Source organism: Aedes albopictus, chromosome 2, assembly GCF_035046485.1.
Source record: "Aedes albopictus strain Foshan chromosome 2, AalbF5, whole genome shotgun sequence".
Lineage (NCBI taxonomy): Eukaryota > Metazoa > Arthropoda > Insecta > Diptera > Culicidae > Aedes > Aedes albopictus.
Genome location: NC_085137.1, coordinates 90509319 through 90534704, shown reverse-complemented (window position 1 = coordinate 90534704; position 25386 = coordinate 90509319). Strand labels below are relative to the sequence as shown.

Here is a 25386-nt window from a genome sequence, read left to right as displayed (position 1 = left end):
TGCATGTTGGAGGTTTTTCTATCCAAAATAAGAATTTTAAAACTCGGAATTGAGTGATATGTTATGTGTACATCACTGCTAGTTATAATCATTATTTTCCAGATTTTACTCGTACACTTTTTTTTCGCTACAAATTTTGAAAATGTTAAAAAATTTAAAAAAAATGGCATTTTGTACAGATTTTTATTTTTTGTGGTATACTCATAGAAGCATATTTTCAATATTACTAAACATTTTCCAAATTTCTTCAAGCTATTCTAACTTTACTATATTGTGAAGATTTCATAGAAAAGCCGGAATAAAAAGACCAACCGTGCTTCGAGATAGAGAATTTTGAGCGTATATAGTTGAGGGGATTAGAAGCAAAGGGGTGTAAGTGACAAAAACCCACTTTCGAGTAAATGAGGTTTAAAATTTTTGACCAAATTTTCATCCCATAAAAACTGTATGAAGTTCCAAAATTCACCCAATTTTCTCTGATTTATTGTAATTTTTCCAATCATCGTAGAAACAATTTTGAAAAAGTTCCTGAAAGCTTGAAATCTGAAGAATTGCATGATATTCTCAGCTCAAAATCGACAAAATGGTCACTTACACCCCTTTGATTCTAGGCCCCTCAGTTAATTTCCGATACAGTCCTTATCAGGGCCCTACATTTTCAATTTCAATTGAAATTTTCAGACGAAGTTTGTAAACAATGGTTTCAATCGTCAATGGAAACAAGGCGCCGTCGTCGTCGCTCAGCCCGACTGTCATCGTCACCGATGAACCGACGGTGCTGCGTCGTCACAGACGCCACTTTGTTTCGCACTCACAAGCTCACGTACGCTCGTTCGACATCGAATGAATTTCTCTGTTATAACTCAATTAATGTGTGTAACAACCGGCAAATCTGTGTAATGTTAATGTATGCTATGCATATTTTACTGAAATAGTTCATTACCCATAAAAATATTAAGCAAACATACATTTTAGACAATTTGAAAATTTCAATTGAATCCCAGTCGGTGTGAAAATGAGCCGCCACCCGTCGTTGCGTCGAAGAAAGTGACAAGAAGGGCGGCTGAAGCGAAGCGCATGCATGTTGTTTTGAATGTTCCCGTCGTCGGCGTCCGTCCGATGCTGATGGGCGCTCGCTTTCAGCGTCATGTTTTGGTTTCGACGATGTAGGCCCCTGGTCCTTATGCATCGTTTTCTATAGTATAGTATAGTAAAGGTAGGGGTTTTAGGCATTTTCGGTAAAAGGCGGAGGGCGCCTAGTATATGACATTGGGATAAAAGGGGGTTTTAACACCTAAACCCCCTCCCCCACACTTGCGCACGGGCTTGCCTTGTGGATAAGGTTTTGGATCGCCACTCCGGAGGTGGCGGGTTTGATTCCCGATCTCGTACGGAACTTTTCTCGACTTCCTGGATTTAGTGTATCATTGTGCTTGCCTAACAATGTTCAAAGTCATGCAATGGCAGGCAAAGAAAGCCTTTCAATTCGATTAATAACTGCGTACCTAAGTGCTCAAGAACAGTGAGTTTGAAGAGTGGCATGACAAGTTCCAGTGGAAACGTATAGTCACAAAGAAAAAGAAGATCTATTCGTAAAGTGGCATAGTGGGATTTCCTAGATCACAAAATACCGGTTACATTTATTCCACATTGCAGACGAAACGAGTCATTTGAAGTGATTTTTGCTGTTTCAATAGATCGATCTTTTGCTTGTATGTACCAAATTCAAGTGCCTATCAGTAAGCTATAGATTGGGTCGATTCAGTAATCCACAGGAATAAATCCGTTTCTATTCCAGATGAGAATTTATTGCAGCTCTCTAGCGACTTGAATGACTAATCGTACACGGTAACATGAAATTACAAGAAGCGTGTCAGAAATTACTGATTTACTAACCAACTAATCACGTACAGTCTCGCGGCACTCACTCAGATATAAAACTGACTCTTAATCTTATGGTGCGCAAAACTCCGCCACAGTGTCTAACTTGTAACAAGCGTGTAAACCAAATGGGAAAAGAAACAACGAATACAATTTCGAAACCGGTCAGTTCGCATCAGTCATAACAACGCAGCGGAGCGGATCTCTCGCTAGTAAGAAATCGTCGACATGATCACTTGGTTTCGTGCTTTTGCATTCCTCGCGTTGTTTTTGTCGCTAGTTCAAGGTAAAACGCGATTGTGACCGACCGCATAGATCTTCTTGATTGTAATTATACACAGTAATGTTAATTCACTTGCAGGTCAACGTCTTTCCAAACGAAGTAAGTTTTGGTGGTGAATTTGGTTTTTGATCGTAGCTAAAAGAAACGCACTTCTTGCAGAATGTTCGGAATTTCGCGAGCAGACGATTCAGAGGGCGCAATTCATCTACCTGCTGCCGAAACCCGACCCGATTTTGGTGGAGATATTCAACTGCTCCAAGACTGTGAACCTTATTGTCAACGGAGAGGACGCCAAACCGGGAGAGTTTCCTCACCAAGCGTTGATCGGATGGAGATCCAAGACAAACCCTAGGAAGTATGATTTCCTGTGTGGTGGTTCACTGATTAGTGAACGGTTCGTGCTGACTGCAGCTCATTGCTTTATACCTGGACGACCGCAAATCGTGCGACTAGGGGAAAATGATCTGACGAACGATAACGACAACCAGGAAGACTATGAGATTGAAGATTATACTCTGCACCCAAAGTACAAATTCTCAGCATCGTATCATGACATTGCACTGATCAAACTGGCAGAAGACGTAACGTTCTCGTTTTTTGTTCGGCCAGCTTGCCTTTGGGACACAATTGCAATGAACGTCACGAAAGTAGTTGCCACCGGATTTGGGTTCACCGAGGAACTGAAAATGTCCGATATACTGCAAAAGGTTCCGCTGGATCTGTTCGCCAAGGATGAATGCGTGCAACAATATGCCGGTCAGCGTAAGTTCAAGCAGGGCATCATCGATCAGCAGCTTTGCATTGGCAGCGAACATGAGGAACGGGACACCTGTCAGGGCGATTCCGGAGGTCCGGTTCAGGTCATAACGGAAACCAACGGTTGCATCCACCATGTGCTCGCTGTGACCTCTGCGGGATCATTTTGCGGGGTTGGACGTTCCCCTGCAGTTTATACGAGGGTGGCCAGCTACATCGATTGGATCGAAAGCATCGTTTGGAAGTAGTGACCGACTTTTCGCAATATACATATAAATTTAAACTCAGACTCCTGTAACGTTTTGACGTTTTTATTCTGTTTAAGTAAAATAAAGTTTGAATTCAATTAGATTAAATGGTTATATTTTTTGAATATTTCGATTTTGATTTTAAGATTTGTTTTTTTTTATAATTCATTATTAGTTTTCATGATTATTTTAGTTTAATTTGTAGCTTTTGACGTTTTTATCTTTTTAAGTAAGATCTTAATTGAATCGGATTCGTTGAATTTGCCTTAGTGTTTGAACCGTTTCATTTAGTATAGATTATCCGTTTCATATATGGTTTGTGTCTAGGCTAAGCTAATGACGATTCATGTTACGTATCTTATAGGACTTTTTCGATGGCGCAAAATAGTTTTACGGCCATGTGCGATTTGAATTTGGCGCACTTGTATATAATAGTTTGTAGATTGAATAGACGACTGCTTCAATAGCAGGAAATTTACTTGACTAGAGATTTCGACTGACTCCATCACTTTCAGTTTGAGTCGGCTGGTGAACAGAAGTGAGCTTCGGCGACCTTCTGCCACTTTTGTAGTTTGTAAAGGTGTGTAGTGTTGTAATTTAGCAACTCAGTGTTGTTTGAAGTGAATTTAATGTAAATTGTCTTTGTTTTCGTTGTTTAGTGAACTATTTTTTGGTTTTTGTCGCCAGGGGCAGACACTCTGTTCCCTGTGCGTTAGTTTATTGTATAAAAGGTAATTGTGCATTTGAATTCGTTTTAGTGTATATTGTTTTAACTCTGTGTTTCGTCCTTGGACCTTAGCGTCCAAGAGACGCTTTTTATTTCGGGCTTTAAGCCATATTCAGTGCTCTACTGGTGCTCTTCCTCGCCCGCCAATTACTGGCAGCCAAACGGAGTAAAGGGAGAACTTCCGGCCTACCTGCGTGCGGTTACGCATGATCGGGCAGAGTACCGGACCGCCGACACCCCCTCCGCATCGTTAATTCGGCGAACAATCGGAAGAGCCCACCGTCATCGATGATTGGCCACGAAGAGAGCATCGTCAACGACCAAAACCTGCTCAGGTACGTTATTCCCCAAGCAACACACATGTTATATAAGAGTTACGACAGCGCAAGTTTTGGTTGTATGGAAGTTAATTCGACGTAATTTCAACATTGTGTTAAAATTACGTAAAATAAACTTCTATACAACCAAAACTTGCGCTGCCGTAACTGTTATATAACATGTGTGTTGCTTGGGTCATGGCCATGATCACACACACACACACATACACACACACACACACTTGACGAGCATTTTTGTGAAAATAATATACATTTAGAATGAATTCAATTGCTTTGTTTTTCTTGTTTGTATTGTGTTATTTTGTTACTTCTAATTTTGTTCAAAGAACCGTTAAATAAATTCATTTCAGCGACATTTATTAGTTTTGTTGTTTTCAACTCCGTTTTGTTATGTAAGTTTCCGTTATTGTTCAGTTCCTTCGTTTTGTATAGTAGATTTGATGCGTTTAGGGATTTCATTTCAGCCATCGACCGTTCGAGAAAGCCCTTGAGATAAGAGTCGTCAAAAAGTCGGGCAAACCTAAAATGAACCGGTGGTCTCTCGTTCGCGAGAGTGGCGCGAAAGCCATCGCGTTTTAAGATTCTCTTGTGCCAATCCGACGAACGGTTACATTGGCGCCCAACGTCAAAAACTATAAATTTCTAAATTATATAGAAATTTGTTTGTTTGTTTTAATTTTTTGTATTTTTGATTAGTTTTTTATATTGAATTTTGGTTTTTGGTTTAGGTTGAATTGAATTTGTATAGTTTTAAAGATATTTTTGAATTTCTCATTTGATTTTTATTAATTTTTAGTTTTGATTACGGTTTTGAATTCAATTGAGTTTGATTCAGTATTTTTTTTTATTAGTTTCGTACAATTTTCTTTAGTTTTTCGGTATTTCAGACTTTATTTCGTTAAATTTTTAGTTCAGTTCAGTTTTTTAAGTTACTTTACGTTCAGTTGAGTCAGATTTGATGCAAAGCTCTACTTTTAGCATAAATTGCATGACAAAAGTTTAAATTTTATGTTTTCCTAGTGCATTTAAATTTTTGGTATTTTTTTAGGCATCAGACTGAATTTTAAAGAATTCGAGATCAATTTTCTTTGAATAATGGTAAAAATATATAAACAGAAAAGCGTTTTCGACGTTTTTCTCTTTTTAAGTAAAATTACCTTTGAATTCAATAACTTGTATATAGTATTGTTTGTTTTTTTCTCCATTTTTTGGTTTTGTGACGTGTTTGGAAGATTGCTTTTAGCAAATCAACCAAATATTTCTCTTAAGAGTTCTGGTTAGCGTAAAGGCTAATGGAACTAATTTAGCATTCTTTACTTATTCTATGTTAGTTCTAAATTTAGAATTAGTGAAAAAGAAGACGTGACTCACCCATTTTATCCGGTTTTTCGTCGCGTAGAATCCGGATTCTGCATGCAGATTCGTTGCCGACGCAGATCCGCGTGAGGAACTTCTCCGTCGCCACGAAGGGTCGTCAAGCTCCATCTCACACACAATTTTCCGATCGACGTCGTGTTGTCATCATCGCTCGGTTACATGGGTTAATGAAATTCCATCGTTGGCTAGGAGGTCATCTGATTCCTACGGGAATATGAACATTCCTAGCGTTCCAAGCAATATAATCTGGTGTAATTCCGTGCGCGCATTTTTCTTTGCCGTTCCATTACAATTTAAGTCCGCGGTCGATAAATCATCGTCTTAAGATTCGTCAACGCCGTGCGATCTGTAAATAATAGGTATCAGAAGGCCGGCTCCAGAGGCACGTTATCCTCCATTTGGGACATTTGTGCCATCGCCAAAATAACAGCCTATTTCATCATCTACCTGAGGGAAAAGGAAGGAAAAAGGATTTGGATGGGGATAGGGACAGGTAGGGAAATAGGAAAAATACCCTGGAAGAGGGTACTAACGCACAAGCGTACCACAATGGGTTCAAACAGCGCCCTGAAAAGGGCACTGTAATAACGCATAAAGCGAAAGAGAGCCTATAGCTCTTTACCACAGCGGGTTAAGAACAACAGAATATCCTGAAGATTCAGGTTTCTGAAGTCAGTTTCACTTAATAAGTGTTTACCGAATACTCGGAAACGCAGTTGCGCGAAAACTGGACAGTTACATATCAAATGATACGAAGTTCCATAATCGGATTCACAGCTATCACAGGCAAATGAATCAGCTTGCTGAATATTCGCCATGTGATAGCTGAGTCGGCAGTGGCCAGTCAATGCTTTGACCAGCATGCTGCAATTCTGCTTAGACAGATTAGTTAGATACTTCGCCACCCGTAGAGATGGCTCAGCACTATACAATTTGGTTTGACGACATGACTCCAAACTATTCCAATATTGTCTGTGTTGAGTGACAGCCCAGGTGTGAATCTGAAGCTTAATCCAACACTTCGATATCGGAATAGCTGGCTCAGGGCCAATGAAGTCATGTGATGCTCCAGAGCGAGCTAACTCATCAACCAATTCATTTCCAGCGATGGAAGAATGACCAGGTACCCATAGAAGGTGAACAGCGTTTGCTGAATTCAGCTCCTCGATTTGAGTTCGACAAGCGATAACTATCTTCGACCTGGAGTTGGCCGAAGCAAGTGCTTTAATAGCAGCCTGGCTATCTGAACAGAAGTATATTACTTTGCCCATTACGTGCTGCTGAAGTGCTGATTGCACTCCGCACATAAGAGCAAAGATTTCGGCCTGAAAAACGGTACAGTGTCTACCAAGTGAATAAGACTGATATAGCCTTAGCTCACGAGAATAAACACCAGCACCTGCTCGACCTTCGAGAAGGGAGCCATCAGTGTAACATACGATGCCGTCTGAAATACTTCTTTCCAGATAACCAGATGTCCACTCTTCCCGGGAAGGGAATTTCGTGGAAAATGTCCTATATGGAAAATTACAAGCAATTGTAAGATCACTTGGAGCAAGGACAATTTTGTCCCAATTCACCAAAAGTGGAAACAACGAGGTGTGTGTTGAACTGCGGTTCACAGGAGTTTCCTCTAGTAGACCGAGTACCCGTAACCGGTAAGTGCAAGAAAGGGCTTCTTGTTTGAGATGAATGTGTAGTGGGGCAACGTCAAAGAGAACTTCTAGCGCTGCCGTAGGAGTTGAAGAGAACGCTCCAGTCATCGCCATTAAGCACATCCTTTGGAGATGGCCTAATTTTGATTGGACCGTTCTCACTTCACCCTTTTGCCACCACACAAGACATCCATAAGCCAATATTGGCCGAACCACAGTTGTGTAAATCCATTTGATATACTTGGGTTTTAGACCCCAAGTTGTACCAAAAGTACGCCGGCATTGCCCGAAGGCCATACAAGCTTTCTTGATTCTGAACTCAATGTGAGGTGTCCAGGAAAGCTTGGAATCAAGAATGACTCCAACGTACTTTACCTGTTCAGTCACATCGATTTCAGAATCAAAGAGACGCAAAGGTCGAACGCCATTACGGTTTCGCCTTTCCGTGAAAAGAACAATAGATGTTTTACTCGGATTAACCGAAAGGCCATATTGGCGACACCAACCCTCAACTACCTGAAGGGCGTTTTGCATCAGGTCGAAAAGGGTGCTGATGCACATACCAACTAACAATGTTAGATAGTCGTCGGCAAAACCATAAGTAGGAAAACCGCTATCATTGAGTTGCCTCAATAGCGTATCTGCTACGAGATTCCACAAAAGCGGTGATAAGACTCCCCCTTGGGGGCATCCACAAACACTCAATTTCCTAATCCCTGCTAGACGCAATGTCGAGAAGAGATATCGGTTTTTGAGCATTTGGTGAATCCAATTGGAAATCATTGGAGATATACCATGACTCCGTGCGGCTTCCAATATGGCATCGAAAGGCACGTTGTCAAAGGCACCCTCGATATCTAAGAAAACACCCAAACAAGATTGCTTTTGAGCGAATGCTTTCTCGATATCGTAAACAACTTTGTGTAAAAGAGTCACAGTGGACTTACCAGATTGGTAGACATGTTGGTTCACATGAAGAGGCACGTTGGCCAGATGAACATCACGGATGTGATGATCCACAATGCGTTCTAAGCATTTCAGAAGAAAAGAGGTCAAACTGATAGGTCTGAAACTCTTTGCTTCTTCATACGACGCACGACCCACTTTCGGAATAAACTTTACAGTAATATCCCTCCAGGATTTGGGAATATACCCTGTAGCAAAACTGCAAACAAGTAGTTTTTTCAAAACATGTTTGAAATAATCAAATCCCTTCTGAAGCAAAATAGGATAAATCCCATCTGCCCCAGGAGATTTGAAAGGAGCAAAGCTATTAAGAGCCCACTCAATCGATTCTATAGTTACAATACTCCGAGCCGAAGCTAAAGAATCATAACTACAAGAAAAGACATCAGGATCATCCGAAGATGTAATATCCACACATCCAGGGAAGTGTGTGCTGAATAAGCATTCCAGAACTTCCTCATCAGAGGAAGTCAGATCGCCATTTGGCAAACGAAGTTCGTTCACCCGGAAATCCTTAGATTTCGCAAGGATTTTGTTTAACCGACTGACTTCACTCAAGCTGGAAACATTTGTACAAAGGTTTTTCCAGCCGGATCGTTCAGCAGACCGGAGAGCTTTCCTGTAGGCCTTGCGAGCCGACCTGAAAGCCTCCGAACCAGCCGAACGTCGTCTGTTCCAACTCTTTCTACATTGTTTCCTGAGTTTAGCCAGATCAGAGTTCCACCAAGGGGTTCCTCTTGTGATCTTCACAGACCGTAGAGGGCATGCTTCTTCAAAAGCTTCCATGATGAAGGTCGTTGTAGTATCAACGGCATCATCTAAATCACTTGGAGTGTCAATGGATGGTGAATATCCATGAAATTTGGCTGCATCCAAATCAGTATAAAGATCCCAGTTTGTTGACCGGGGATTCCTGAAACGCAATGTTTGCGAAGTAACATTTAAATGTTCAAAAAAGATATAGCGATGGTCAGATAAAGATTCTTCATCTGACACATGCCAATTGGTCAGCTCGTGACTAATTCTGCTAGAGCAAAGCGTTATATCTAACACTTCCTCTCTAGCAGATACCATGAAGGTTGGGCGGTTGCCTATGTTAAGTAATGCAAGATCTGTACTACTTAAGTACTCCATCAAACCGGAGCCTCTCAAGTTAATGTCTGAGCTGCCCCAGATGATATGGTGAGCATTAGCATCACTGCCAACAATTAGCGGAAGGCCTTTTGAAGTGCAGTATGCGATGACTTGATTGAAAGCATCCGTAGGGGATGGTTCATCATGTGGTAAATACACAGAACAATAGACGTATTTCCTGTTGAGGTTTCCAACAGATACATCAATTGTGATAGCACATACATCTCTGGTGGTTAGTTCAGAGATGAGTGTAGCAACTATTGCGCTGTTGACAAGCACACAGGCTCGAGGCATGACACGCGAGTTTGCCATTTCATGTTTACTGAAAGTGGCAAACACCGGGTTCACAAGGTTTCCTAGATAGAAATTTCCCTTACGAAAGTAACGTTCTTGTACCAAGGCCACTTGGGCTGTACCGTTTTGCATAAGTCTGCAAAGATTGATCGTTGCTGTTCTTTTATGCTGAAGATTGATCTGAGCTATCCTAACCGTAGCCACTACCCAAACTAGGTAAGATTAAACTCTTCGCAACAGCAGCACAACAAAGAACAGCAACAATAAAACCAAATCGGTATCGATTGGAAAACGCCAAAGGCGAGGATACACAGAATACACTGTGTAAATCGCATAATGCGAAACCATATAGGTGAAAATTTAAACTAATTAACAACATCTTCATAATCCCGCCCTTATTTAGCCTCAAGTGAGACTAAAGAAGGGCAGCTGATTGTCTCGGAGAAACACAAGGTCCACTGCACCATTGCTCCGGTTAGCGCAGTAAGGGCTACATACTGTGGAGGGCGCCCTGGTACTCCACAGGCTCCGTTAGCGGTTAGGTTTTTATTAGACCCCCCTAGCCATTCATTCCTAGGCACGGTAAGCATAAAGCCGCATCACACCATGAATTAGGGGTCACCTGTTGGTGGATTCTTACCACCGGAACAGGCGGTCCGTAGTGTTATTCTTAGCCAATTGAGACAATCGCTACCGACACTACACAGCTATCTAGGCTGATCGAGAAAAGAAGTTAATATTGATGATCAACTTCATACGGACTCGAACAGCCGAAAAAGACATGACAAAAGTTTAAATTTTATGTTTTCCTAGTGCATTTAAATTTTTGGTATTTTTTTAGGCATCAGACTGAATTTTAAAGAATTCGAGATCAATTTTCTTTGAATAATGGTAAAAATATATAAACAGAAAAGCGTTTTCGACGTTTTTCTCTTTTTAAGTAAAATTACCTTTGAATTCAATAACTTGTATATAGTATTGTTTGTTTTTTTCTCCATTTTTTGGTTTTGTGACGTGTTTGGAAGATTGCTTTTAGCAAATCAACCAAATATTTCTCTTAAGAGTTCTGGTTAGCGTATAGGCTTATGGAACTAATTTAGCATTCTTTACTTATTCTATGTTAGTTCTAAATTTAGAATTAGTGAAAAAGTAGACGTGACTCACCCATTTTATCCGGTTTTTCGTCGCGTAGAATCCGGATTCTGCATGCAGATTCGTTGCCGACGCAGATCCGCGTGAGGAACTTCTCCGTCGCCACGAAGGGTCGTCAAGCTCCATCTCACACACAATTTTCCGATCGACGTCGTGTTGTCATCATCGCTCGGTTACATGGGTTAATGAAATTCCATCGTTGGCTAGGAGGTCATCTGATTCCTACGGGAATATGAACATTCCTAGCGTTCCAAGCAATATAATCTGGTGTAATTCCGTGCGCGCATTTTTCTTTGCCGTTCCATTACAATTTAAGTCCGCGGTCGATAAATCATCGTCTTAAGATTCGTCAACGCCGTGCGATCTGTAAATAATAGAGATGAATTAGAACGATAAGAATAGTGATTAATTCGACAATATTTTTGTTGTAATCTTTTGGACTCCAATATCCGTCAACATTGGTATTCGGTGGAAGAAATCGTTAGTTTTTTTTCTGCAAATCGGTCTTGGGTTTATTCCCCAGACAACAACCGCAATAAAAAATCAATCAAATTGATCGTGTCGGGCACGGAAACTAAGTCCGTTAGCGATGTTTACTTTTTGCACTATCGCGAAAAGGATTCGCCATCTTAAATTGTAATGAATTTCAATTATACTTTACCTTTACTATTTTGCTCAATTAGATCGTCTCCTGACGAAGTCCCACGATGGATACCTGAAAACATAGTAATAAAGCAATTAATTCTTATAAAATAATATAATTAGTATTAAATACTCCCCCGGTTTATCAGTTTTTAACAATGTTTTTTTTCTGACTCCGCGACCGCGACGATCTCGACAATCACCCCCGACACCAACTGTTGTTTTTGTTTTCGTTTCTTTTTGCGTTCCTTTTTCGTCTCGCGTCGGTGACAGCGCAAAACGTCACGCGCGTTGACAGTTCGTTTCGTTGCAGTTGGTAGTAAAACTTGCATGCAAGATTTTATGCTGTCAGTATTGGATGTCAACATTGGATGTTTACATAGAGCTGTGCGTTATTTTTTTTTTGCAGATTCTGAGTTTTGTCAAATTAAGTTTGATGTTTAGAATTTATTTCTGCTTACGTTTATGCAGTACTTGATTGCAAATGACTCAAACAGAGTTTTGATGTGCAATCAGCTGCGGTTTAGTTCCGTTACGTTAAGGAGAGTCAGGGAGGAGGTCAGACGCAATGGGCTGATGGACTCTGACGATCCGAGTTTAAGCAGTTTGGTTTGCGATTATGTCAACAAGAGTGTTGATGATGCAACCAGCTGTAGTTCCGTTACGTTAAGGAGAATCAGGGAGGAGGTCAGACGCAATGAGCTGATGGACTCTGATGATCCGAGTTTAAACAGTTAGATTTGCGAATGCGTCAACGAGGGTGTTGATGATGCAATCAACTGTAGTTAAGATCACGGCTATGTAAGTTTTTTGACATTGAGGAGTTTCCATTGTAGTAATCGTTCAAGGAGTAACGGTTATGTAAGTTGTTTGACAGTGGAAAATTCCCTTTGTGGTAGTCGTGTTCGAGTCATCCGTGTTGTAATTTGCTCTATGACCATCAATGTAAACTGGACATAAGTTTTGTGTTTTACGTTAAGTTTGATTCAACTGTGCAGTTTTTTTTTTGAGTATTTTGTGAGTTATGAAAATTTGATCAGTTTCTCTGATCAAATTTTCATAAAACTGGGTGGTGTGATGTAACAATTTGACGTTTTTATTCTGTTTAAGTAAAATAAAGTTTGAATTCAATTAGATTAAATGGTTATATTTTTTGAATATTTCGATTTTGATTTTAAGATTTGTTATTTTTTTTTTTATAATTCATTATTAGTTTTCATGATTATTTTAGTTTAATTTGTAGCTTTTGACGTTTTTATCTTTTTAAGTAAGATCTTAATTGAATCGGATTGTTGAATTTTCCTTAGTGTTTGATTTCATTTAGTATAGATTATCCGTTTCATATATGGTTTGTGTCTAGGCTAAGCTAATGACGATTCATGTTATGTATCTTATAGGACTTTTTCGATGGCGCAAAATAGTTTTACGGCCATGTGCGATTTGAATTTGGCGCACTTGTATATAATAGTTTAAGGGCCCATATAGCCGAGGCGGTAAACGCACGGGTATTCAGCATGACCATGCTGAGGGTGACGGGTTCGATTCCCGGTCGGTCCAGGATCTTTTCGTAAAGGAAATTTCCTTGACTTCCTTGGGCATAGAGTATCTTCGTGCCTGCCACACGATATACGCATGCAAAATGGTCATTGGCAGAGGAAGCTCTCAGTTAATAACTGTGGAAGTGCTCATAGAACACTACGCTGAGAAGCAGGCTTTGTCCCAATGAGGACGTTACGCCAAGAAGAGAGAGAGAGAGAGAGTATATAATAGTTTGTAGATTGAATAGACGACTGCTTCAATAGCAGGAAATTTACTTGACTAGAGATTTCGACTGACTCCATCACTTTCAGTTTGAGTCGGCTGGTGAACAGAAGTGAGCTTCGGCGACCTTCTGCCACGTTTGTAGTTTGTAAAGGTGTGTAGTGTTGTAATTTAGCAATTCAGTGTTGTTTGAAGTGAATTTAATGTAAATTGTCTTTGTTTTCGTTGTTTAGTGAACTATTTTTTGGTTTTTGTCGCCAGGGGCAGACACTCTGTTCCCTGTGCGTTAGTTTATTGTATAAAAGGTAATTGTGAATTTGAATTCGTTTTAGTGTATATTGTTTTAACTCTGTGTTTCGTCCTTGGACCTTAGCGTCCAAGAGACGCTTTTTATTTCGGGCTTTAAGCCATATTCAGTGCTCTACTGGTGCTCTTCCTCGCCCGCCAATTACTGGCAGCCAAACGGAGTAAAGGGAGAACTTCCGGCCTACCTGCGTGCGGTTACGCATGATCGGGCAGAGTACCGGACCGCCGACACCCCCTCCGCATCGTTAATTCGGCGAACAATCGGAAGAGCCCACCGTCATCGACGATTGGCCACGAAGAGAGCATCGTCAACGACCAAAACCTGCGCAGGTACGTTATTCATGGCCATGATCACACACACACACATACACACACACACTTGACGAGCATTTTTGTGAAAATAATATACATTTAGAATGAATTCAATTGCTTTGTTTTTCTTGTTTGTATTGTGTTATTTTGTTACTTCTAATTTTGTTCAAAGAACCGTTAAATAAATTCATTTCAGCGACATTTATTAGTTTTGTTGTTTTCAACTCCGTTTTGTTATGTAAGTTTCCGTTATTGTTCAGTTCCTTCGTTTTGTATAGTAGATTTGATGCGTTTAGGGATTTTATTTCAGCCATCGACCGTTCGAGAAAGCCCTTGAGATAAGAGTCGTCAAAAAGTCGGGCAAACCTAAAATGAACCGGTGGTCTCTCGTTCGCGAGAGTGGCGCGAAAGCCATCGCGTTTTAAGATTCTCTTGTGCCAATCCGACGAACGGTTACACTCCGCATTGATGCATTTTCCGTTATGTTTTATTTGAAATTACCAGAGTGCACACAAACTGAAAATCGGGGGAAAATTGAAGTAAAAAAACAATCTGGTAAATCGATACTAATCCAAATACCACACTGGAAGCAGATCTTTCTCCCTCGTTCCAGCAGTCACAGCAAATGCACTGTCCCATATTTCAAAAGCAATTGCAACCATTCAGAGTCCTGATCACGGCTGGTTTGTAATCGATTTTCATTGAAAATAAATCATTTGCATTCGTGTTTTGTATATGAAGCCAAAGTATTTTCATGAATAGTAGAAAACTCCTACAAACATAAGCGCCAACCTAGGGGGGCTAATAATAATCCTTAAATTTAAAAATATAAAAATCGGCTCTAATGAGCTTTCAAAAATTCATTATTATTATTATTTATCGTTATCATCGAGATTTTCAGCCCTCAGCCGATTCATTCCACAGAAACTTGTAAAAAAATAAAAAAAATCCTTCAAAATATACCTCCAGCATTCTTTCCCAGGTATTTATCCTGGAATTTCTTCAAGAATGTCTCCAACAATTTTCTAAGGAACTTTCTCTGGATTTTTCCCTGAAATTCCAGAAGGAATGTTTATAGAAGTTTCCACAGGATTGTTTCCAGAAACTCTGTTACCTGTCCTCGTCCTGTCATCGTCGTCGTCATCATCATCATCCCACACTTAATGCTTCTGGACATTGGGTATAGCTTGCGATACTGTTTTGGCATTGATCGCATAAGCAATAATATGCGCTTTCAATGTCGTTATGTTACACCTTTTAACACCTCGATCCCTCGATTGTAATCCCACAATGTGATCGTTTACCATTCAAAGCGACGAAAGTTTACTATTCCAGGCTACCAGAAATTCCTCCATTTTTTTTTTCTTTTGCATTTTTCCAATAGTTTTTTTTTTCAGATCTTTCTCCAGGGATTCTTTCAAGAACTGCTCTAGAAGTTCTTACCGAAATTTTCCCAGGAATTCTTCTAAGAATTTATCCAGGATTTTTTCTTCGAAAGTTTATCTGGAAATTTCTCCAGAAATTCCTCCAGGAATTTCTTCAGTCATTCCTCAAGAATTTTCCCCATGCACTTCTCCAGGAATTCGTCTGAAAATTTATTCAGGAATTTATTTAGAAATTCTCAAATTTCTCTAAGAGCTGTGTGCAATATAACATGCAGAAATATATTTGTTGGTTTTCAATATTTTTTACTCTTCTTACACCCATAAGAAGGGTATACATATCGCTCGAAAAACCGACTTTCGATCCGAGGCCCGGAGGGCCGAGTCTCATATACCAATGAACTCAGCTCGACGAACTGAGCAAATGTCTGTATGTGTGTGTGTGTGTGTGTATGTGTGTATGTGTGTATGTGTGTGTGTGTGTGTGTGTGTGTATGTGCGTTACAAAAAAAAGTCACGCACGTTTCTCAGCCGTCTGTCAACCGATTTGAGTTCTCTTGGAAGCAAATGAAAGCTACTACATCCTAGTAGAACGCTATTGAATTTTTTTTCGATTGGACGTTTGGTTACCAAGATATCTCTCGAAGAGTACTTATGAGTCATACTTCTAAACTTTTCAAAATTTTTGACCAAGTGTATCATAATAAATATTTCAACCGTTTGTCAATCGATTTGGGTTCTCTTGGCACCAAATGAAAGCTACAGCATCCTAGTAGATCGCCCAGAAATTTTATTTCGATTGGACATTTGGTTACAGAGATATCTTTCGAAGAGTACTTAGGATTTATACAACTAAACCTTTTGAGATTTTTGACCAAAAGTATCATAATAAATATCTTAGACGTCTGTCAACCGATTTCGGTTATCCTGACACCAAATGAAAGCTACAACATTCTAGTAGAACCCTATACAATTTCATTAGGATTGGACATTTGGTTACCAAGATATCTTTCAAAGACTACTTGGGAGTAATACAGGTTAACTTTTTTAGAGATTTTTGACCAAGGGTACCATAATAAATATCTCAGCCGTTTGTCAACCGATTTGGGTTCTCTAAGCACCAAATGAAAGCTACAATATCCTTGTATAAGGCCCTGAAATTTTATTTCGATTCGACATTTGATTACTTAGATATCTTACGAAGAGTATTTCAATAAATTCTTTTTACCCTTCTTACACCCATAAGAAGGGTATAAATATCGCTCGAAAAACCGACTTTCGATCCGAGGCCCAGAGGGCCGAGTCTCATATACCAATGAACGCAGCTCGACGGACTGAGCAAATGTCTGTATGTGTGTGTGTATGTGTGTATGTGTGTGTGTGTGTGTATGTGCGTTACAAAAAAAGTCACGCACGTTTCTCAGCCGTCTGTCAATCGATTTGAGTTCTCTTGGAAGCAAATGAAAGCTACTACATCCTAGTAGAACGCTATTGAATTTTTTTTCGATTGGACGTTTGGTTACCGAGATATCTCTCGAAGAGTACTTATGAGTCATACATCTAAACTTTTTAAGATTTTTGACCAAGTGTATCATAATAAATATCCCTGCTGTCAACCGATTTGGGTTCTCTTGGCACCAAATGAAAGCTACTGCATCCTAGTAGATCGCCCAGAAATTTTATTTCGATTGGACATTTGGTTACAGAGATATCTTTGGAATAGTACTTAGGATTTATACAACTAATCTTTTTGAGATTTTTGACCAAGTGTATCATAATAAATATCTCAGCCGTCTGTCAACCGATTTCGGTTCTCTTGGCACCAAATGAAAGCTACAACATTCGTGTAAAACCCTATACAATTTCATTAGGATTGGACATTTGGTTACCGAGATATGTTTCAAAGAGTACTTGGGAGTAATACATGTTAACTTTTTGAGAGATTTTTGACCAAGGGTACCATAATAAATATCTCAGCCGTCTGTCAACCGATTTGGGTTCTCTTAGCACCAAATGAAAGCTGCAATATCCTTGTAAAAAGTCCTGAAATTTTATTTCGATTCGACATTTGATTACTGAGATATCTTACGAAGAGTATTTCAATAAACCCTTTTTTTTTATTTTATTACCGGACAAATATTCACTTGCTATCTTGCATGAATTTTTGACCATTATATGTGAAATTATTTTTCAATAAATAATGTTGACCTCATAAAAAGTGTAAACTATAGCAGGTTATTGTTTTCAACAAAATTATAAATAACAAATTACAAATAAACAGGAATTCTATGAAAACTAACAATATGTTAAATGAAAGCTTTGAATTTATATATTGTGAGAAAAATGTAAGAACCGGACAGCCAAAATAACTAGCTAATGCCAAAACTGATTAACTTAGTAGATATATAATTTTTGTCCTTTCTACACCATAATTCATGTACTTCGGAGCTAATTTAATCAACTGATTAAGAGATATTAGAAAAAGTGTATCTCGGCGATTTTCTTATTAATTTATTAATCGATTCAAGATCTTTTGGCAGTTAACAAAAGATACAATATTCCAGAATATATAAGCTATTTTTTAAACATTCCATACAAGATTCTAGGGGGTGTCTGGCATTTCTGGTAGTTTACCCATGGTCCATGATGATATTTTGGAAACCAATCCTCTAGATGCCAAATCCATAATATTTTCTACAACTTTTGGTCAATAGCACGAAATAAATATGTTAAATACAAATAATACAACAATATAATTTCAATAAGTGTAAGAAGGGTTCTGTTCACCATAGGTGGATTAAATCGGGTTTTTTATTTTGTTTTTGTTTGTTTTTTTTTTATATCAACAACTAACAAATATAACATACGACGGTGACTAAAACCCTGCAGAATAACCTCCAGAAAGTTTTCCAGAAATTCCTTTCTTGGATTTTGTCCCTGGTTTCTTCCACCAATTTATTCCAACAATTCTTCAAGGAGTTTTTTCAATAATTATTTGTGGTGTTCCTTCAGGAATCCCTCGAGGCATTCTTCATAGATTTTCTCGGAGACTTTTCACAGAAAATCCTTCGGGAATTCTTTCGAGAATTTCTCCTGTCACTTTGCCAAGGACTGGATGTCCACTAGATATTCCCTCTCAATATTTCCCTCCTAAAGTGCCTCTCCTTAATTAACACCTGGATTACAACCGAGAACTCTAGCAGGAATTCGTTCAGGAATTCCTCCTGGAGTTTTTCAAAAATGTCTTCAGGTAATTTCTTTCAGTAATTTCTTCAAGATTTTTCTTCAGGAATTCCTTCACAATTTTCGTTAGAAAAACCTTTGGAAATTTCTCCTTGAATTTCTTCAGGAATTTTTCTAAGAATGCCCCCAGGAATATTTTTTACACTTCTTCAGGAATTTTACCAGAAATTCTACAGAATAATCTCCAGAAGTTCTTCCAGGAATTGCTCTAGTAATTCTACCAGGAATTCGTCCAGGAAACCTTTAACGAATTTCCTAAAACATTGCACCAAGAGTTCTTCCATCCATCACGCATCCTTCAGAAATTCCAGCATGAATATATCCAGAAATTCTTAATAAAGAGTTTCTCCAAGAATTCCTGCAATATTTGCGTCTGGAATTTCTTTAAGAAGTTAAAAAAATAATTTCATTTTTTTTCTTCAAGATGTCGAGAAATTTCTCCAAGATTTTATTCAGCAATTCTTTCAGGAATTTATCCAGGAAATCTGCCATGAATTTCTTCTGAGATTTCTCTCGGAACTCTTGAACAATTTCTTTCAGATTTCCTTCAGGAATTACTTCTGAAATTATTCCAGGAGTTTCTCCATAAATTTATGCAGAAATTTCTTCATTAATGCTTCCAGCATTTTTTTTTAGATCCTCCACAAAATTCTGCAAAACTTGAAATTCCTCCAGAAAACAACAAGAATTCCTCCAGGAAATCCTTTAGGAATCTCTCCAGAATTTTTTTCAGGAACTCCTCCAGGAATTCCACTATGAATTCATTCAGGAACTTCTAAAAAAATTCTTCCATGAATTCGAACAGCAACATCTTAAGGAGTTTCTTCAGGAAACCTGCAGTTTCTTCAGAAATTACCCCAAAAATTTTCTCATGAATTCTTCTTGGTCAATTCAATTCAGAATTCGCAAAGAGTTCCTGTAGATATTTCTTTCAGAATTCCTTTTGATTTTTTTCCATGGATTCCTTAAGAAGTTCCACCCGGAGTTCCTCTAGGAATTGCCCCAGATTTTTTTCTAGGATTTCTTCTAGAAATAATGTTAGGAATTTCCCTCGGAATTCCTCGAAAAAAAAAAAAATAATCTTCAAGTATTCTTCCAGGAGTTGTACCATAAATTCCTTTGGTAATATCTTTGGAAATTTCTCCAATTATTTCTCCAGAGATTTATACAAGAATCCCTACATAAATTGCTGCAGGTGCTTCTTTAGAAATTCTCCCAAGATTTTTTAAAGGAATTTATCCAGAAAGAAACTTCTTCAAGTATAACTTCATATAATTCTTCACTAACCGAATTTCTACAAAAACTCCTTTGGGCATTCCTCCCAGAGGCCTTAAAGGTTTTTGCCAGAAAATCCTTCAGGAATTCTCCAAGCATTCGTGCAGGAATTTCACCAGATAATTTCTCAGAAATTCTTCCAGTAACTTTCCTAGAAATTCCTCAACAAGCTCTTCCAAAAATTCCTTTCAGAACTTCCCCTCGATTTTTTTCAGAAATAACCCTAGGAATTCCTTCAAAAAAATTCTCCAACATTTACTTCATGCCTTTCTGCAAGAATTCCTGCATGAATTTTTCTTGGCCAATTCAATTAATAATTTCACCAGATGTTCTTTCTATATTTCCCTCGAAATTTCGTTAGACATTTCTTCATGGATTCCTTCAGAAGTTCCACCTGAAATTTCTTCAGATATTTTTCAGGATTTCCTCTAGAAATTTCGATAGGAATTTCTCTCGTAATTTTTCCAGGAGTTACACCAGAAATTCCTTTAGTGCTTCCTTCAAAGAAAAAGCTCACTGGAAGAACGTGCCCGTGTCTTAAAGAAAAAAAAACAAAATGAAATTAAAAAAAACAATAAAAAATTTAAAAAAATCACCAGGATTTTTTTTTTTGTAATTCTTCCAGGATTTTCTTCAGGAAATAATCCAGGATTTTTTTCAAGAACTTCTATACAGTTCTCCAGGAGCTCCATCAGGAATTTATCCAAAACATTTCTAAGACATTATTCCTTCAAGAGCTTTCCAGGAGTTTTTTTTTTATGAAATCCTTCAGGAATTTCTCCAGAAATTTCTGCAAGAACTCCTTCAAGCATTCGTGCAGGAATTTCTCTTAGAACTTCTCAAGAAACTTCTCCAGAATTTTGATTAGGAACTTCTCTAAAAATTCTTTTAGGAACTTCTCCAGAAATTCCTCCACAAGGTTTTCCATGAATTTCTCCAAAAAATTTTCCAATAATTCCCTCAGATATAACTATAGCGATTCCTCCAAAATTTTCTCCAGCAATTCTTTCATGTATTTTCCAAGAATTCCTAGTTTTTCGAGTATTCCTTTTGGAATTTCGTTGGACATTTTTCCACAGATCCTTTCAGAAGATCCACCTGGAATTCCTCTAGTAATTTCTCCAGATTTTTTCAGGAATTCCTCTAGGAATTTCTCTCGGAATTCCTCAAAAATTTGTTCAAAGTATTCTTCCAGGCGTTGCACCAGAAATTCCGTAAGTGCTTCCTTCAAAGAGTGATAAAACTTACTGGAAGCAATAAACGTGTTCAAGTCTTTACAAAAATAAAAGATAAAATTAAAAAAAAAATAAAGCATTCTCCAGGATTTTTTCAGGAATTCCTCCAGTAATTTCGTTGAGATATTTTCCGAAAATTTCTCCAGAAAAACAAGAATCCATCTATAAATTCCCACAGGAATTCCTGCAGGTGTACCCTTAGGAATTCTTCCTGTAATTTCTTCTGTAATTAATCCAGGAATTCTTTCAAGAATCTCTCCAGGAATTCTTATATGAAATTCTCCAGGGCCTCCATTAAGAATTTATCGATAAATTGCCATGGGCATTCCTCCAAGAGAGAAGTTTTTCCATGAAATCGTTCAGAGATTTCTCCAGATATGTTTCCAAGAACACCTCCAAGCATTCGTACAGGAATTTATCCTGGATTGTCTTCAGAAATTATTTTAGGAACTTCTCCACAAATTTCTCCACAAATTCTTCCATGTACTCCTCCAAAAACTGTTGCAGAAATTCCTTTGGAAATACCTCTAGGAATTCCTTCGAAAATTTCTCCAGCAATTTCTTTATGAATAATCTTGATTAGTTTAATTCAGATTTTCGCCACGAGGTTCTTCAGATATTTCTCTCGGCATTTAGTAGAAAATTTATCTTTGGACTCCTTCAGAAGATCCACCAGTAGTTTCTCTGATAATTTCCCAAGAATTTATAAGATATTTCTCGCGGAATTTCTCCAAGTATTACTTCAAAACTTCAGCAAGATATTTCTTTAGAAATTTTTCCAGTATTTTTTCCGAAATTCCTAGTAATTTCTCCAGGAATCCCTCCATGAATTTCCCCAGGAATTTGAGTAGGTATCTCTTTAAGAATTCTTCCAAGATTTGTTTTTTCATAAATTTATCCAGGAATTATATCTAGAAGTTCTCCAAGAATTCCTTCAAGAATACCTCTATAAAATTCTTCATAGGAACTCCATCAAGAATTTCCCCAAAAAAAACGTTCTCCAGGATTTCTACAAGTATTGTTTAAGAAAATACTCCAGAACATTCTACAAGAATTCCTTAAGAAAATTTCTTTAGGAATTCTCCATAAATTTCTCCAGAAACTTTATGAATTCTTCTAAGAATTTCTTCACACATAATTCCAGGAACTCCTTCAAAAATTTCTCCAGCAATTCCTTAAAGTATTTCTCCACGATTTCTTCATGAATTCTTTTTGATAAATTGAATTAAGAATTTTGCCAGGAATTCCTCTTGTAATTTTACAAAAAAAAAAAATAAATTTGTAAATCCTATAGCAATTTCATTAGGAATTTATCTCGAAATTCCTTAAGAAATACCTCCAATGATTTTTGTAGGAGTTCCACCAGAAATTCAGGAATACCTCTAGTAATTTCGTTTCAGAAGTTTATCCAAGAATCCTGCAGGTATTTCTTAAGGATTTTTTTTCTATTATTCTCTCTAGGAAATTATCCAAGAATTCTTTTGAGAACTTTTCCGCGAATTCCTTTATATAATTCTCTATGAACTCCATCAGAAATTCATCAAAAAATTCTTTGGGCTTTCCTGAAAAAGCTCTTCCAAGAATTTCTCCGATAAATCTTTCAAGATTAACTCGAGGAAATTCTCCAGGTAACCTTACAGCAATTTGTCGAAGAATCCCTCTTGGAATTTGTCCAAAAATTTCACCAGGCATTTCCCCTGGAATATTATTGGGAATTCAACAATTCCCTATTTTCTCTCCTTTGAATTCCATGAATTCTTCCAGGAATTTCTCCTGGAATTCCTCAACAGGTATCTCCTGGAATAATTATTATTCATTCAGTGTTTTTTCCAAGAATTTCTCCAGGAATTTTTCTAAGAATTCCTTCAGTAATTTATCCTAGAAATCCATCAGAAAAATTTCTACATGAAAAATTCATTCCTCCTGCAATTGATCCAGGAGTTTCTCCAGAAATTTCTTCAGTTATTTCTTCAGTCATTCATACACTAATTCTCACAGCATTTTTTCGAGAAACTTCTCCAGTAAGTTTTCCAAGTATTTCTCCAGGAATTCCTTTAGCAGTTTTCAAGGAATTTTACCATGAATTCCTTCTGGAATTTTCCGTGAACTCTCCAGAAATTTCTCCAGCAACTTCTTCCTGTAAAGCAATTTCTGCAGGATTTTCTCCAGAAATTCCTTTACAAATTCCTCCAGCAACAGCCAAGGGCTGAAAGTCTCTTAAATAAAGACAAATCAATCAATCAATCCTACAGCAAATTGTCCTGGAATTCCTTTAGGAATTTCTCCGTAAATTCCTCCAGATTTTTTTCCGGAAATATTCTTGAAAGTTCTTCAAGAAGGTCTTCAATAATTTCTCCAGGAATCCACTCAAACAATTATATAGGAATTTCTTTAGAAATTCCTAACAGAGTTTTCGGAAACACCACCAGAACTTTCCTATAATTCTTTCAAAAAATCCCACACACATTTCTGCAGCAGCTCCTTCAGAAATTCTTTCAGGAATGCTTCCAGGAAATTATCCGGGAATTCCTTTAGGACCTTCTCCAAAAAACTTTCTTGGAATTCCTGCAGGGATTTCTTCAGAAATTCTTCTAGGAACTTCTCCAGGAACTTCCTAAGTAATTTCTCCGAAAATTTCTACAGGAACTCTTTCAGGAGTTTCTACAAGAATTCTTTCAAAAAACCACTAAAGAACTTCTCCAGGAATTCCTATAAATTTTGCTCGGAAATTTCTCCAAGAAATTGTTCAAGAATTTGTTGAGGAATTCCTCCTTCATTTCTTCAAAAAATCCTCCAGATATTTCCTCAGATATTTCTTAAGAAATGTATCCAGAAATTCCTCCAGAAATTTCTTAAGAAATATCTCCATGAACTACACCAGAAATGCCTCCATAAATTTCTGCAGGATTTTATCCAGGAATTCTTTCAGGAATTCCTCGAGCAGATTATCCTGGAATTCCTCTAGGAATTTCTACTATGATTCTTTCAGAAATTTCTACAATAATTCTTTTAAGTTTTCCTTTTGTAATTTCTCTGGTAAATTTATTTAAGAGTTTTTCCAAGAATTTCTTCAGGAATTGGTCCAGTAATTCTCCAGAAATTATTTTATGGAAATCCTTGAGGTATTTCTCATGGAATTTTATCCAGCAATTTATCCAATCATTCTTTCAGGAATTCCTCTAGAAATTTCTACTGGAACTATTCCAGGAATTTCTCTTAGAATTCTTTCAGAAGTTTCACTAAGAATTCTTTAAGGTTTTCCTTCTGGAGTTTCTCCGGGAATTCCAGCAGGAACTTCTCCGTTTCTTCCCTCAAAAATGTGTCAAGAAATTCTCCAGGAACTTCTCAAAGAATTTCTGCAGTAATTTCTCCAGGAATCCATTCAGACATTTTTCAAGAAGTTTCTTCAAAGTTCCTTCAGGAGTTTTAAGGTATTCTTCCAAGACTTTCTCCAGGAATTTATCCAAGAATTCTTCCTCACATTTCTCCAAGAGCTTCTTCAGCAATTCCTTCAGGAGTTCACCAAAAATTTCTCTTGGAATTTCTGCAGGGATTTCTTCAGAAATGCGTTTATGAATTTCTGCAGGAACTTCTCCAGTTATTTTTCCTAAAATTTTCTCAAAAATTTCTCCAGGAACTTTTCCAGGAGTTTTTCCAGGAATTCTTTCAAAAAATCATCTAAAAATTTCTACATGAATTCCTGAAAGTTTACTTGAGGAATTTCTCCAGAAAATCTTCAGGAATTTGTCGGGGAATACATCCTAGAATTTCTTCAGGAATTCCGCCAGGTGTTTCCCCAGGTATTTCTTCAGGAATTTCTCCAGCAATTCTTCCATAAATTTCTGCAAGATTTTCTTTAGGAATTTGTTCAGGAACTCCTCCAGGAAATTATCCTTGAACTCCTTTGGGAATTTCTCTCAGAATTCCTATGGCAATTTCTACTACAATTCTACAAGGTATTCCTTCTAGAGTTTTTTCAGGAATTCCGCTAGGAACTTTTCCGGAAATTCCACCAGAAATTTCTCAAGGAATTTTCCAAGAAGTTCACCAAAAATTTCTGCTCTAATTTTCCAGGATTTCATTCGGGCATTCCTCTAGGAATTACACTAGGAGTTTTCAGGAATTCTTGCAGAGCTTACCCCAGGAATATTTACAGAAGTTTCTCTACACATTTTTCGAAGAGCTCCTTCAGGAATCCTTCATAAGGATTTTTTTTTCCAGGTGTCCACTGTTTTCTAGAAAATCATTTCAAAAATTTTCGCCGGCATTCCCTGAAAATTCTTCCTGAAGTTCCTCCAGAAATGCGTCGAAGGCCCAAGTCATGTTTATATCAGTTCAATATTTGGTTATCATTTTCTGATGTCATTTTCACTTACTAACCCACCGTGCTCGTCAATTCCAGCAGCAAGCAGAATCCCC

At 37.9% G+C, this 25386-nt stretch overlaps 1 protein-coding gene across 1 annotated transcript; it reads left to right on the top strand.

Moving 5' to 3' along the window:
• Positions 1-1972: 1972 nt before the first annotated feature.
• LOC115254964 (serine protease snake-like) lies at positions 1973-3766 on the top strand. Its single transcript, XM_029852655.2, has 3 exons — positions 1973-2167; positions 2243-2263; positions 2324-3766. The coding sequence occupies exons 1-3, from the start codon at positions 2110-2112 to the stop codon at positions 3166-3168; spliced, it is 924 nt and encodes a 307-aa protein (XP_029708515.1). The 5' UTR covers positions 1973-2109; the 3' UTR covers positions 3169-3766.
• The last annotated feature ends 21620 nt before the right edge of the window (positions 3767-25386 follow it).

Bases quoted from the DNA above. Each gene is read 5' to 3' on its own strand.
- LOC115254964 (XM_029852655.2), top strand. From the start codon at position 2,110: ATGATCACTTGGTTTCGTGCTTTTGCATTCCTCGCGTTGTTTTTGTCG. The intron at 2,168-2,242 runs GTAAAACGCGAT...ATTCACTTGCAG, and splicing joins GTTTTTGTCGCTAGTTCAAG to GTCAACGTCTTTCCAAACGA. The intron at 2,264-2,323 runs GTAAGTTTTGGT...CACTTCTTGCAG, and splicing joins TCAACGTCTTTCCAAACGAA to AATGTTCGGAATTTCGCGAG.